Raw genomic sequence first — 16,229 nt, 5'->3', positions numbered from 1 at the left:
TCCCTAAAAGAAATAATTCTAAGAAATATCAATTGCAAATACACAAATTAAAGAAATTTTAAGAATCCATGTCATATTAGACTGCTAAAGATGATAAAAAAGGTAAATAGTGAAGGTAATGCAGAAAAATTCACATAGTAATGTATTGTTGATAGAACTTACATATATTGAGGAGGCAGAGAGATATAGAGACTGAGACAGAGAGAAAGACAAAGATAAAGAGAGACAGATAAGAAAAAAGATTTATCATAAAAATAATAAAAAAATAAACTGAGAGGGTATGATTGGTAAATAAGTCAGATAATCCATCAAATGTGTACTTAAAATGAAAACTGTGATGCTAGCAAGGAATTAAATTATACAACAAAAAAATTCCATTTCAAGAAATCATATAGTAGAAGAATTATGTCCATGAGTATCCTTTCCTTTGCTTCCTTGTATGTTATTCTTTTGCTCTCTGTTTTGTACTTTTTTTATCCCCCTCTCCTTTTCACCATGCTCCTAAGTAGGCTACAGTTAAGTATGTATGTGTGTGTATGTGTGTGTATTCACACACATACATACATATTCATATATACTCAGACACAATATTTATAGATACAAATTTACCTCTTTGTAAACATGCATCTAGAACAATATTAATATGGCTGACATTTAATGTAGATTTCTCTCTTGATTGAATCTTTAAGTTTAACTTTGTCTAAAATCAATGATTATTAGTCATACTTTTTATTTCTATTAAATTCTACTTCAGATCATTGTAGTACCTGGATATTTTTTGTTTTCTTTTCTTGCTATTTCTTCTACTTTAATTCTTCTCTTTAATTTGTTTTGCTATTATTTAGCCTTTCCCCACCCAGGAATTCCTCCCTCATTTTCTCTTCCCACCATTTCCTTCTCTCCTTATCCCATTCCCATTAATCTACAAATCTTGCTGTACTCCTGTTAATATAAACACCCTTTTGTACCTGACCTTATCATATACTACTCTTCCTTTCATTTATCCTTTTGCCATTAATTTAGATACCTTATGCCCACTACCATAACTCTACACACATTTCTGTGCCCCACTTTATCCTTCATCTTTTATTCATTAATCTAGACCCCTTGCTCCATAGACACAAATCTGCACATCCTTCCATACGCCTCCTTATCCTATTCCCTTTTCTTTTATTTCTTTGTAGATTTTGGAGAATGCTATAAGTGTTATGTTATGCATGTATTGTTGCCTATTAAATCCATTCCTCATATGAGTAGATTTTCAGAACTACAAGTCCTCCTGCCCTTTTAATGCCTCTGTGTCTATTCTTCATTTGTATAACATGATTGTTATTTTTTTTCTTTTCCTATGTAGTTTCATTTGTAACAATTAGATTACCCTCAATTGTACCCCTATTCTTCCTTTGTGTTACCTAATTACTGATGTTAATCAAACATATGTATACTTTTCCATCTAAAAACCATAAACAATTTGTCCATATTAAGTGCTTTTAAATTAAGTTTTGATATGTTAAAGTTTATATTAAGTATGGATTAGGTTGAAAGTCCTGAAATCTGCACATTCACTGAATGTCCTTTTTGTTTTCTTTCAGTCACTATTTTGGATTTTTATCATTTTGTTGGATAGGATATTTTTGGACACAGGTCTAGTTCTTTTGATTACTAGTATGCGTGATTCCAGGAGCAATGATGTTTTATTGTAGCTGTTGATAAACAGTGTACAATTCTAATTAAAGCTCCAGCTTGCTTGAATTGTTTTCTTGTTTCTTGATTTTTTTTTTTCTCTTTCATCTATGGGTTGCAAAATTTACCAATAATATTCCTATGTGTTTTCCAAGAGGGATCTCATTAGAGTGTTGATCAGTTTGTTTGTTTTTTTTTTTCTATTTCTACTATGTTCTATCTGTCTAGAAGACAATCTTCTAGGATTATTTGTCAAGGTTGTTTTTTTTTTTTTTTTTTTTTTTTTTTGGTCACAGCTTTCAAGTAGTGCAATTATTGTTGTATTTTCTCTTCTTGATTTGTTCTCCAGATCTGTGGTTTTTCTGCTAGATTATCTCAGATTATCTTGCCTTTTTTCCCCATTATTTATATTTGTTTTATTATTTCTTAGACTCTTATAGCTTCACTGGCTTCCCCTTGCCCAATTCTAATTTTCAAAGAATTATTTTCTTCTTTGATATTCTATATATTTTCCCTTTCCCCATAATATTCTTAGATTTTTTTGGATACTTTTTTATTATTGTTTAAATTTTTGCTCAATTTCTTTTATTTGATTTTTAAAATCTTTTTTGAGTTTTTCTATAAATTTTCTCTGGGCAGGGAACCACTCAACATTATTCATTGGAATAAAAGAGACTTTAAAAAAAGAGGCTAAAAAAAAAAAAACTTCACTTTCTCTTCTGAAGATAAACCCTATGTTTCCTATTCCCATAGAAAATTTCTATGGTTGGGTTCTTTCTTCCATTTGCATTATTTTTTTAATGAGAGGCATTATTGTAAGTACCTTTAATAATGGGGTGGCAGATAATGCTTCTGGTTTCACTTGAGTGAGCTCTGCCCTCAAACCTGCAACCTTAGATCAAGAGTTCTCCACTTCTGCAAGCACCCACAGCCAGCAGCCTCCTGCACCCAGTCTCCACCCTTACCTGGTTCCCTCTGACCCAAGGCCTTGTTTCAGCAGCACAGCTGTGTCTGGCATTCCAGATCAGCCAAGGTTACCTCAGACTGCTAGGACTGGGACCCGTGACTCTATGAGCTGTCCAACAGGTAAAAGGTCCTATGGTCCTGGCTGAGGCTCTCTCAGTCCCCAGCCAGCCCTGATAATCCCAATTTGTTTGTGCTGGAACACAGCTATCCCGGAAGCATTTGTACTTCACTCAAGCTAATGCCCCACACCTGGGGATTTTCTTCTTATTTTCTAGAGTGTCCAGTTCTGTCCCAGGACTTCTTTGTTTTGCACTTCCCTATGTTCGCCCTGAGGCTCAAATTTGTTCTATTTATGGGGGAAATCTGGAGAGCTTGAAATTTAGTGACCCACTCCACCACCTTCTCAGGATCCTTTCTACAACTTCTTTTAAAAAATAATATACTTTGGAAGGTTCAGAATCATTGGGATTTTCTTTAGCTTCAGGAAAGTCAAAATAATTTCAGTAACCTTTCTTCTGATATTCCATGGATTTTGTTTTGTTTTTTTGTTTGTTAGTTTGTTTTGTTTTTTTTACTTTGAGAAGAGAATCCAGGGAACTTGGAGATTCTAAGTTACATGGTTCAAAGGTTAACAGAAACTCATTAACATTCAGGCCTCAAAGGCTAGAGACAAAGATATAAGAATCATACTATTAACCCAGTCTCTGATTCCAGAGTGTTTCATCTCCTTTTGCTTGGGTCAGTGAAAAATAATGTCTTTGTTTTTTTAAAGAATGCAAAAACTTTATTCATCTCTCCATCCCTGTATCTATTAAAAATATGAATTAATTAAATTCTATATATTTGCAATAGATTTTATTAGATGTGAGGAATCCAATCATTAAAAATTATAATAGACCCCATTCTCTTATCTCTCAACCCAGAGATGGCAACATGCTTAAGTGCTATGGTCTTCATGCAGCTAGAAAGCCCCACAGCCACAGTAGAGAAAAGAAATAGCATGACAAATGATACAAGAAAGATCTTTTGGGCACTACCTTGTAGGCAGACTCATTTGAAGCATTGTAGAGGGCCACAACTCTGGAGAGGTGTACTTGAAACAAGTGTTAGCTCAGTGTGATTGATGAGATGATGGTTCTCTAGTTCACATACACTTAGTACTTAGCATGATGATGTAATGGTTCTCTAGTTCACACATACTCAGTATACTGTAATGGTGTAATTATAATAGGGTATTTAAACTGGGGCCAAAGTCTGACCTAGGGGGAGACTGGTTGAGACTGGCAGACTGGCAAGCTGCTGGAGAAAACTGGGAGCAGTCAGTCAGACTGTGAATCAGACTACTGGGAGGATACTGAGACTGGGTCAGATTAAGACTGAGTCTATGAGACTCAGATACAGATACAGATACAGACTGTGTAAGAGACAATCAAGACTTTGGACTTTATTCTTGTCCATTCTAGTGGTGTCTATCCTGCTGAGACCAAGGCCCTTCTGGAGGATCTTCAGAAAGCCGCCCAGACATTACAAAGGAGCATTCCATATAAGAGGGATTAATTTAGGAAAAGTTGATATGGAAGCCAAGTAGTTCAATTATAACATCAGGAAGTATATGAGAGTTCAGCCAATTAAAAATGGCAAATAAATAAATAATGAAATAAAAACAAACAAACAAATACATAAATAAAAAGGTAGATAGATGAATAAATAAATAATTAGATAGATAGATGATAGATAGATAGATAGGTAGGTAGATAAATCCCTCTTTTTCTTCCTAATTATGGCTAGCTTGTGTTTTATTGAGGAAAACGATTGAGTTTTGATTGTTGGATTGGGTAAACAAGGTCATACCATTGGTGATATTACTTTAGTCTGTTTCAAGATCATAAAGGTTGTAAATGTTTCTCTTCTGGTCTTGTTAAAACAGCAAGAAGAAAAGACCAGGATCATAAAAAAGTATTATGTTTTTATCATAGTAAAACATTTTCATGTAAGAAAAAATACAGCCTATCCTGAGAAAGAATATATTTTGAATGCAGGAATACCACAAAAAGATGCTATAATTTTATAAACACTAGGATAATAGTAAAAAAAAAGTTATTCAGATAAAATATTATCTGAAATCTGAAAATAAAAGGACATTGATTGAGTGGCCTGGAAATTGTAGTGAGGATCAAAAAAGAATGTATAAACCCTTTTTTCTAGTAACTGAAAACTGAATGGCTGCCTATCAGTTGGGGAATGTCTGAAAAAGTTATGGTATTAGATGTAATGGAATATTATTGTTCTATAAGAAACGATAAGCAGGATGATTTCAGAAAGACCTAGAAGGTCTTACATGAACTGATGCTAAATGTAATGAGCAGAACCAAGAGATCATTATACACAGAAATAACAAGATTATGTAATGATCAACTCTGATAAACATGCTCATTTTAACAATGAGGTGATTTCAGGTCAATTCCAATAGATTTGTGATGGAGATAGCATCTGCATCCAGAAAAAGGATTCTGAGGACTGAGTGTGGATCACAACATAGTATTTTCATCTTTTTATTGTTGTGTTTGATGTATAATAATGGGAACCTTTGTCTACAGTTTTTCAGGCACTATATCCAATAGTTATAAAAATATGACCTAGCAATACCACCACTAGGTCTGTGTCCCAACTTTATTTTTTAAAAAAGCAAAAGAAAAAAAAATGTATATAAATACAAAAAATATGTATAGCAGCTCTTTCCTTGGGGCAGAGAATTGGAAATTGAGATATCCATCAATGGCCGAACAATTTCTGGTGTACATTTATGATGGAATACTATTGTGCTATAACAAATGATGAGCAGGATACTCTCAGAAAACCCGAGCTGATGCAAAGTGAAATATACTGCATACAAAGTAACAGCAATATAGTAAGATGATATAACCATGAATGATTTAGCTATTCTCAGCAGTACAATGATCTAAGACAAATCTGAAGGACTATGACAAAAAAAATACAATCTATCATCAGAGAAAGGACTGATGATGTCTGTATACTAATAGAAACATACTTTTTCTTTTACTTTATTTTTCATGAGATTGTTTTCTTTGTTTATGTTTTCTTTTACAACATGACTATTATCGAAATATTTTACACAACTAATAATGTATGATCTTTATCAAATTGCTTCCCTTCTTAATGATGAGGTGTGGGGTTAGAGAAAGGGAAAGGATCTGGAACTCAAAGTTTTTTTTTTTAATGTTAAATTTTTTTATCTGAAACTAGGGGGATTTCCTTAAATTAAATTTAATTAAAAGAAATAAAAAAAATTAAGTTTAATTAAAATAAATTTAAAAATTCAAAGCAAAAACTTGTAAATCTAAAGTATATGTGTTATAGTTGTTGTTTATAAAATATATGTAAGCCTAGAGTCATAATGTTTCCTAACGACCAACAAATAAAGCTCCAGTCAGAAAATATATCCAGTGTCTTACTCATGATGGAGAAAGACTTTAATGTGCAAATACTATTTAAAGGGCATGTCCTCAAATCAAATATTCCTCACTTGTGATCACTGGTTTAAATTTTTTTTTCCAATTTCTAATCACTGAAGTTTAAATTGGAGATTCCCTAGTACTAACAGACCATGGCTTGGGTAAAACAAATTCCTGATACTGTTAGCATTTGACACACACAGTGGGGAAGACTAGTAATTTTGAAGAAAGTAGGAAATGAGACCACTGCTTTGGATGACTTCTGATAGTCATTCTACCTCTAAATATTTTCTGTCATTATCTGATTATCTTGGAAGTCAGGGAGGAAAAAAGAACATATCAAAAAAGTTACTATACTAGGAAGCAATAGATTTGGGTTTAGATACTGGTCTGAATACTTACTAACTCTGCCACTGGGAAAGTTACGTGAGTCACAATTCAGTTTTCTCATCTGTACAATGGGGAATAAGAATTCTCAAGTCTTTCAAGTAAGGTCATTGTAAAACTCTATTGAGATAATTGATATGCTAGAGCTTTTCAAATAACTATAATTTTTAAGAAATTATTAATATTATATATAAATTAAACATGTAAATAATAACGCTTCTCCTATTTCAATATTCCTCTTGATTTTTTCTTTTATCATGATGACATCAGAGATAATTCACTGTTTTTAATTGCCTATCTGTGGTCCTTGGAGAATAATAAAGTAGAGAAGGAATTCTCCAGGGCCTTGTCCCCAGAGGACAACACAGATAAAAGATTCTTAGAATCATGCCCACCTGTAGCTTTCAGAGACAGGAGAGTGACTTTTCCCCCTCCAGAAGGTAAGTTTTTCACAATGGAGTTGTTTGAATCATCATGCAAAAAGCTCTAGGATTTCTTTCTAAAAAAGCAATATTAGAAAGGGAAATGTTTCTCTCTTCCTTTTGGTCATTTTCCTAAAAATATTATTTTACTTGTAATGTCCAGTAACATTGTAATCCACACCTATTTACACAGAAGCAATAAAATATTATCAATGTATCAAAGTTGTCAAGGTTTGATAGAAGTAGGACCCATAAAGACAACATGTAAAGGATAGAATTGCTAGATTTATGCCCTTCGGTAAGTAAATTTGTCTCTTTGTGTCTCAATTTTTTCATCTGTAAATGGAAGACACAAAACTACATGATCTCTAAACTTTCTTTCAACTTTAAATCCCACTCTTCTCTTTACATTTCTAGGGCCATGGAAGTAACATATTAGAATGTAAATTCATGAAGAATGTAAAAATTGTAAAGGAAATATATTTCTCCCATGTTTAGCATTACAATGGGAGGAAGAGACAATTGAAGTAATAGGTAAAATAGATTGGACAGTGGGACAGCTAAATATTGATTTGCAATTTTTTTGGTAATTTTGCTGCTTCTCCAAACAAAACGGGATTATTTTCATCAGAGAACCTTTGGAGACAAGGCATTGATCAGAACATCTATTTTTTTCTCCTTTCTTTTTTTTTCTCTTTCTTTCTTTCTTTCTTTCTTTCTTTCGACCAATTCATTTTAATACACTTGGGAAAATGGATCACACAATGAAGAATTAACTTGGAAGCCTATTAAAATAAATTTAAGGTGGGTCAAAGAATCAAAAAAAATCATATGTAACATTAGAAAACAGAGTATCAAACTGTGAAGGGGAATTTTGCCTGTGAAGGCAAAATGTAGCCTTAGAAATCTCCAAACAAGGTCTATCATTCACTTATATTAACATAAAATATTCACTGAAATATCACAGAAAAAACTGTTTATTAATCCAGTAAATATCAGCATTAATGAAGCAACAACAACAACAACAACAAAAATACTGAGACAAATGTTCAGTAGGAAACTACTTGTTTTACAGTCTTGAATCAATATGTATAACTTACTTATATATAATTACTGTGGCAGTTATCTACCATTACATAGATAACTTATTCCTCAAGGTGAAGGTATTTACCTAAAACATCTAAGAAACTAAAATGATTCCAAAAACAGCTTTTACATCATCTATCCTTAAACCTCCTTATACTTGAGTTAGATATTACTGCAAGACAACACAAAGTTGTCATAGTGAGAAGGGAAGCCTTGGGATAAATGTAGGAATTGTCATTTCAATTAAAACGGAAGGCTGATTAATAGATATATAGGTTTGTATTGAGCAAAAAAGTGTCAGAGAGCAAGAGGAAACTTTTGGTGTCTCTTCAAAGACACTGCCCTCTGTCTAGCGTAACCTCCACTGAAATTAAGAACCAGAAATATCTAACAATTAGCAAAAAATAGAATAAAAAAGAGACTTGCATGGACTACAGAAAACATTTTCCCAGAAAGCAATCTTTCTTTGAAGAGAACTTTGTTCTTCCAAGTTCATTACAATTCTCCCCCATTCTCCCTAACCCCAGCATGAAATTGTCATTAATGATTTAGCTTAATTATTTCAATTCACAGAGTATGACTAGCTTTCAGAATTTAATGTAAAATTTTTAAAAGCTGGAATAATTTCAGTTTTATCTTTGTCTCTATTGCTTAATATAATACCAAACACATAGTATAGCTTAATAATAAATTTAATTGAATGTTTCTAAGAGATTTCTTAAAACAGTCTCTTTAAAGTAATATGATTTTTATGAAACAAAGGTGTTTTGTGTGAATAGCTGACTTGTTAGTAGATTCCTGTTATTAGACTGGCTGGGACCCCAGTTGGATATTAAAGAAGAGTGAAGGCTTCTAACCCTGATGTAACATTGAACTGTACTTTAAGAAAGAGAAGGAATAGGTCATTACAACAGACCAAAGAGGGAAATAACCCTCCCCTCATTTTACAGGTACAAAAGCTGAAGCCCAGAGAGATAGAAGCATTTGCTTCAGATTACACTGCTTATCATCTTTCCTAGACCATAGTATGTGCTTAATGTGTAAGGTCATATAAATATAAGCAAAAGAAAAAAAGTTAGACAGATTTTTATCCAAATATATTTTATTAAAAAAAATGAGCCTGAAAGAAGTTAATGCTTTATCCAAAGTAATATAGATATGTAGTTGGCAAGTGACAAGTTGAGATTCATGTTCTTTAACTCTAAATACTATACTTGCTGTTTCCAATTTAATGAAGAACTCTAGATAAAGTGAATTAAAAAAATATTCAAGAGTTGATCTTGGTCTCTCCAACCTAAATACAGTGTACACACTACATCATGCAACAAAAACATTGCTGAGCAAAGATTCTGTCAATGAAAGAAAGGTGTGGATTGGAACAGATTGCAATTTAATTCCTGAACAAGGCACTCAAAATGAAAGCTTCTCTAAGTAGGAATTCTCTCCAGAACTAGGTTCTGTCACTTCTCTGTGCACCTAGAATAGACTGCGAGTATAGAATATATGATAATATTACGACAATATTCTCCCAGCTTTAGTAAAGTGGGAAAAAAAAGATGACTTTGATTGCAACATAGCATCCAACACTACCTGTGTGATAAAGAACAAATCTTTTGACATTTTTGGTCTCATTTTTCTGATCTGTCAGATTAGATGGTTCAACTAGATTTTTATGTGTGGTCCCTCATAACTTTTGATCTCCATTTCTGTGAAGTAAATGAAGTTTATTTCTCTCAGGAAGCCTGATCAAAGATGTTACCATTTCAGTAAGGAAGTCAGTGAGAGTTCTGGAAATATCCATATCCTACATGTTGCACCCCCTGGAAGTACCCTCTCACTTGTCAGTTTCAGCAAAGGAAGAAATCATTTATTTTTATTTATTAATTCATTCATTTAATACATAAGCATTATTTGCTAAGCATCTACTAGGTGAAATACTGATATAAATCATAGGAATACCAAGAAAACAAACAAATGCATGCTACAGTGCTTAGAAAATTATATTCTCCAAGAGAGATAATTTGATAATAATTGTTTTAGTTTGGGATTCATTTTATTTCATGTTTGAGCAAAGATTTGGTTTTTCTTTGAAACAATTGCCTATAAGGTAAGAAGGTGGTAAAAATTTGCTATTTGCTAGATCTTGCTTTCCCATTTTTCATCTTCCACCAGTCAATTCTGAATTCTGTCAGAGCCAGTTGGCTCTGTGTATGCTGGGTTTCTGGTAGACACATTTTTCCTCAGAAGCACCCAGCATAGTGAGTCAGTTAGAGTTGTGCCATACCTATTTCCCATCCTTAGGAGATAGTCTTTGAAAGGACCAAATTACGAACACAATTTTAGTAGCAAAAAGACTGGATTTGGAATCACAAAAGTTATGCTTTAATACCATTTCTCCTACTGTGACATTCCGAGATTCAGTTTCTTCAAATTGTAAAATGATTTAGGTTGAAGTGTATGTTCCATAAGGGCTCTTCTAGAATTTTATCATTTTATCCAATAAATCTATTTTTTAAGACACACTAATACATATTTACATAGTTTCAGTAGGAGTTTCCATCTTAAACACAACAGGAATCCATCTTTCTGAAATATCTATCTGTTGCCTCAATCCAATGACTCATTAAATCAGAGCCCTCCCAGATTTGAGAAATAAAAATATATCTGTTGAAAATCCATATTTTCATATCAAGGGTAGAAGAATTGTTTCCTCAGTGGAATACTTGAAAAAATCTTAAATTTTCATTGCGATGAGGGTCTGTGTCAATTTTCTTTCTATCATATGACTCTAGTGATGTGTTGTTAAATATCTAATAAAATAAAATATACTGAATGTACTTTTAAGTACAATTTGTTTTATTAAGACTCTAAGACATTTTCCCTCTGTGACCATCACTTTCCTTTTTATGTAAAAAAGGATCTGTAGATAGCAAATTATTTCACAGCTTTATAACTTTTCAATCATTACTCTCAATGGGATTACATCTTTGAGCCACAGTCATGAGTGTGTTATATTAGCACTAATAAGACCCATCTCAAAAGAATTAAGCTAATTTAGTTGGACTATTTAATAAAATCATTTAACATCGTTATTATAATCTATATATTATGTTTCTGTTATAGGCAGCAATAACAAAGGCCTGAAATGTGAGCTAAAATTTATGTAAATAGTTTGGAAGGAAATATAAAAAGGGACTGCTTGTAAAAATAATCTATGCATGACAGAAAACTTGGAGGCATATGTACCAGGATGAATGAGAGGAGGGAATTGAAAAGTTTTGAATATTCTAGAACATTGACATGAATCTAATAAATTCAATAAATCAACGTGGATTTATAAATTGCTTACTAGATAAAAGATACAGTGCGAAGAATGGGTGGATGAACAGAACAATACACATGCAACAAAATCTGTAACATTGTCTTACCTAATGAATCATTTTGGCGGGGGGTGGTAATTTGTATAGTATCAAAGGATACACAGCAAATAAATACGAGATACTTTAGGCAAAAGGAATAAACAACTTAGTGTAAGAGGAAAGATCTCATGTGAGAGATGCCCTTGAACCTCTGATTTAAATAAACCTATTGAAAGGTGAGAATGAAGAATATTCTAGCCCAACAATATTAAATTTAAAGACTGTATCATTAAATGAGTTATAAAAAAATTCATAAAAAGCTGCTCCATTTCTCATCAATTTTTTCCCTTCACAGGAGCGAAAAAATTCCTTTAGGGTAATTAGAAAATGAATCATTCCACCTCATATCAGTCTCCTACTTTGGAGAACAGTGAGAAATATCATTCTCAGGCCTGAAATTTCTAATATTCTGTAGAGATTTTATCCTAAAACTAGAGTTCTAAGCCTGCTGATAATCAACCTAAATTCATCTTTCAAGGATTAACAAACTCTCTCTTGGTCATTTATTCCCCCTTACAATGAATCTCCAACTTTCACTGTTAGCTTCCTTATGTCCATCTTCCTCCTTTCATATGTCCTAATATTCTATGTTAAAGAAACTCATTCCTTCTACAAAGTTTTCTGAATTTTTATTCTTAGGTAATTTAATTTTGTACGAAATGTTTCATTGACTCCTGTATCACTCTGCCATCTCTTCTTCTTTGACCTTAACTCAAATTATGTGTTCCATCCATTAAAAATTCTAGTTGCTTTTGTCATTATTGATATTACTTTGCATGGCATCACAGGGAAAAGTAGGAAAAAGTAAAATTGATTAAAAATCAAAGGGGTAGATGTGGCATGTGCTAACATTTAGAGCTATCATACACACACACACACACACACACACACACACACATATATATATATATATATATATATATATATATATATACTTACACATATGTATGCAAACACACTCAAACACACATATATTAAGTAGACCTTAATCAGTGTTAGTGCTTCTTCCTGAGATCTTCACTCTTTGTAAATGTCCATTAGACTCCCAGCATCCTTGAAAACAACTAATGTATCTGAGTATAATTTGTTTTGTTTTTACTTTATATCCTCAATGAGTATCATAATGCCCTGCAAAAATAAGCATTTAAAACTTTTTTTGAATACCATTTAAAATTGATTTCATTACTGACTTTCTAATTCTTTTCCCCAGCATGAATTATGATGACCAGTGAGGCAAATCAGAGTTCTGTTGCAACATTCGTCCTCTTGGGTTTCTCAGATTATCCGGACCTCCAAGTGCCCCTCTTCCTGGCCTTCCTGATCATATATTCTATAACCGTGGTGGGAAATCTAGGAATGATTGGCCTCATCCGAATCAACTCCAAACTTCACACCCCCATGTACTTTTTCCTCAGCCATTTGTCCTTTGTGGATTTTTGTTATTCTTCCATCATTGCTCCCAAGATGTTGGTGGATTTACTTAAAGAGGACCGCAGCATCTCATTCTCTGGGTGTTTGATACAATTTTTTTTCTTTTGTACATTTGTAGTGACTGAGTCCTTCCTGCTGGCAGTGATGGCTTATGACCGCTTTGTGGCTATTTGTAATCCTTTGCTGTATACAGTTGCCATGTCTCAGAAGCTTTGTGCCCTATTGGTGGCTGGGTCATATATATGGGGTATAGTCTGTTCTCTTCTCCTCACATGTTCTGCTATACAATTATCATTTTATGGTTCAAACATAATTAATCACTTTTTCTGTGAGTTCTCATCAGTTCTTAGTCTCTCTTATTCTGATACATATTTGAACCAAATGCTACTTTTCATCTCTGCCAGTTTTAATGAAGTAAGCACACTTTTGATTATTCTAGCCTCTTATGTATTCATTTTTGTCACTGTCTTAAAGATGAATTCATCCAGTGGGCGATGTAAAGCTTTTTCCACATGTGCTTCTCACCTAATGGCTATCACCATATTTCATGGTACCATACTATTTCTCTATTGTGTTCCAAACTCCAGAAACTCTCGACACACTGTGAAAGTAGCTTCTGTGTTTTACACAGTGGTAATTCCCATGCTCAATCCTCTAATATACAGTCTGAGGAACAAAGATGTAAAAGAAACAGTCATCAAATTAATGGAAATTAAAGTATCTTCTCCATGAACGTATCTCCTATTAATTAAATTTTCCTGATGACAAATATATACATCAAAACTTAATACATGATAAGTTCCAATTAGATAAATGACCTAATTGAAAAAGGTCACATGACTATCAATTTAGAGAAATAGGGAGTTTATAACTCATTAGTGCAATATAGATGAAAATTTCATGAAAACAGTGGATAAAGCTGATTAAGAAAGGTAATTTTGATTAAATAAAATAAAAAAATTGTGACACAAAAAATATTAAATTAAACTAAAGTTAAAAAGGACATTTTTTGGAAATATTTATAGCAAATTTCATTGATACACTCATTTCTGATTAAAATTTATTAAAAAAACTAAGAACGATTCTCCATTTGATAAATAGAAAAGGATCTGAATGAATGGCTTTCAGGATATGAAATAGTTTATCTATAGATTTGGGAACAAGTTGTTTCTAAGAACTACCAACTATAAATATGCAAATTAAAGTTGTTAAGTAATAAGTATTGAAGGAACTCTCAGGAAATAGACATAGTACTATTGGTGGATCTATGAATGTAGAGAATTATTAAGGAAAGCAATTTGGAATTATACCAAAAAAGATAAAAACAAAGAAATGAACAAACAAACAAAAACTTGTGTTTCCTTTGACTCAGCTATTCCACTTCTTGGCATATACTTAAAAAGGTCAAATAAATGAAGAATTTTTTTCTCTGTACAAAAGAGTAGAAGCTAAAGGGATACCTGTCAAATTAAAAAATAGTGGAAGAAATACTACTATATAAATGTAATGGAATACTATTATATGGTAAGAATTGAATAAATAAATGATTTCAAAGGCATCGACAATCTTACATGAACAAATATAGATTATAAACTAGAAAAAATGTGAAAATAGTAATTTTTGAAGAATCTAAAAACACTGTAGTGTGAAATAAGCAGGGAAGAACTAATTATAAAAGAACAGTAGAACTGCAAAGAAAAACAATTTAAATTGTTATAAGAACTATGATAAATATGCCATCTGTATTTTCAGAGAACCAATGATGAAGCTTTCTATGAATCTCCTCATAGAGTAATTAAGGAGTAAGGGTTCAAAATGAGAAACATATATTATTTTATTGCAAGTAATAGATGATGGAATGTGTTACTCTAGACACTGAGTATATGTTACAAGTAATATTTTTCCCCAAGATATGCAATGTGAGAGAAAGAGAAAAATAGTATTCTATTAATTAAACAAAGAAATAAAGAAAGAAATAGAAATGGAAAAAAGTACAAAATCCTACAAATATAGAATATCACATAAACTTTCAGACGAAGTCACTATTATTAGTTTTATGGCACCTGAATGTAGGGTATACAAGAAAAACAAAGAGCTGTTTCTGAGAAGGATCCTTCCAGAGTTCCTTTGGTAACATGTGGGGAAGTAAAGGAAGAAGAGGCCGGGTAAGACTTTTTTAGTCTGGGTAATTAAATGGGCCAATACATCAAAGGACCAAGACAGGAGACTGATGAGAAATTTAAATGCCTATTCTGACCATAGTCCTCTTCTCTGTTTGAAAGTTTGCCTCCATAATATTTCACAGGATCAATACCTGCTAAAATCATTCAGAAGTGATAGGGCTTCTTGTATTCCTGAGTGTGAGGACCATGCTGTGGGGGGAAAATAACAACAAAAAAACAAAAACCGAGAAATGTTAAGGGATAGATCAATTCTCCAAGAACCACTACAGCTGTGGATTATAGCATCTGAAGGAATTGCCGGGCAGTCTTTGCTGACACAGGTATTGCTTGTGGACTGGGAAGGGAATAAATTGGAGGCAGAGGGAAGAAGAGAGAGGTCAGACAACTCAATGGACTCTCAGTCTGAGAGGTCAGAGAACAGCAACTGCCTCTCAGTCTCTTTGTATCATCCTCTCACAAGAGGAGATCCATTCTGCAGGTCTGGGTTGGATCTCCACCTGCTACTGTCAGGTGGCTCCTGTGTATTTCAATAGCTCCCAGTAGCACAACAATTTTACTTTTAAAAATGTTTTTTTTGGTTAAATTGGGGATCTCACAGAGTAGATGTAACTTTAAAATGTGTATAGTGTAAAAACATAATATCATTTTTTTAACAGAGATGAAAAGGATATGTTCTAAGTGGACACGCTCTTTGATTTTTTGATGAACCTTGTATCTACAATTTATTTTAGAAATAAAAGTTTGGTACTTGGAATATTTTTTTCTGATAAAATAAAGATAAAAGATAGACAGCTGCTCTAAAAAGTGTATAGTGTAACTACAGTGAATGACATTTTGAATCACATGGGCTTCAGTGGCCTAACCAGCTATGTTCATTTGTGGTGGTCTAAATGAGTTGCAAGAATGGCATACATTTGGGCTGAGGTAGTTTTAGTGCATAACTCCTCTTTCAGTATCCTAGGTTAACATCACATCTTGGATAGAGATAATATTATATTGCATGTTTGAGGAGGGAAAGATGTATTTTCCCATAATTCCTTATTCTTAGTTAATTCTTATGGATAAAATATTTTTACTTGATTTTTAGCTATTGTAGGTGAGTAGTGGGTAGATAAAAATAGGTAGATAAAAATAATTATTTTATTTTAATAACTTTGTCAAAAAAACCATTGAGACAAG

The 16,229-nt window shown here is 32.7% G+C and overlaps 1 protein-coding gene across 1 annotated transcript; it reads left to right on the top strand.

Annotated features, from left to right (window-relative positions):
- The first annotated feature begins 12,654 nt into the window (after window positions 1-12,654).
- LOC100913808 (olfactory receptor 5D18-like) lies at window positions 12,655-13,645 on the top strand. The gene has a single exon (XM_003773818.2). The coding sequence runs from the start codon at window positions 12,655-12,657 to the stop codon at window positions 13,597-13,599; it is 945 nt and encodes a 314-aa protein (XP_003773866.1). The 3' UTR covers window positions 13,600-13,645.
- The last annotated feature ends 2,584 nt before the right edge of the window (window positions 13,646-16,229 follow it).

Source organism: Sarcophilus harrisii, chromosome 6 (genome assembly GCF_902635505.1).
Source record: "Sarcophilus harrisii chromosome 6, mSarHar1.11, whole genome shotgun sequence".
Taxonomy (NCBI): domain Eukaryota; kingdom Metazoa; phylum Chordata; class Mammalia; order Dasyuromorphia; family Dasyuridae; genus Sarcophilus; species Sarcophilus harrisii.
The sequence above is the reverse complement of the archived record's forward strand: the minus strand, read 5'-3'. Positions and strand labels throughout refer to the sequence as shown.

Excerpts from the sequence above, each read along its gene's own strand:
- LOC100913808 (XM_003773818.2), top strand. The coding sequence starts at position 12,655 with ATGATGACCAGTGAGGCAAATCAGAGTTCTGTTGCAACATTCGTCCTC.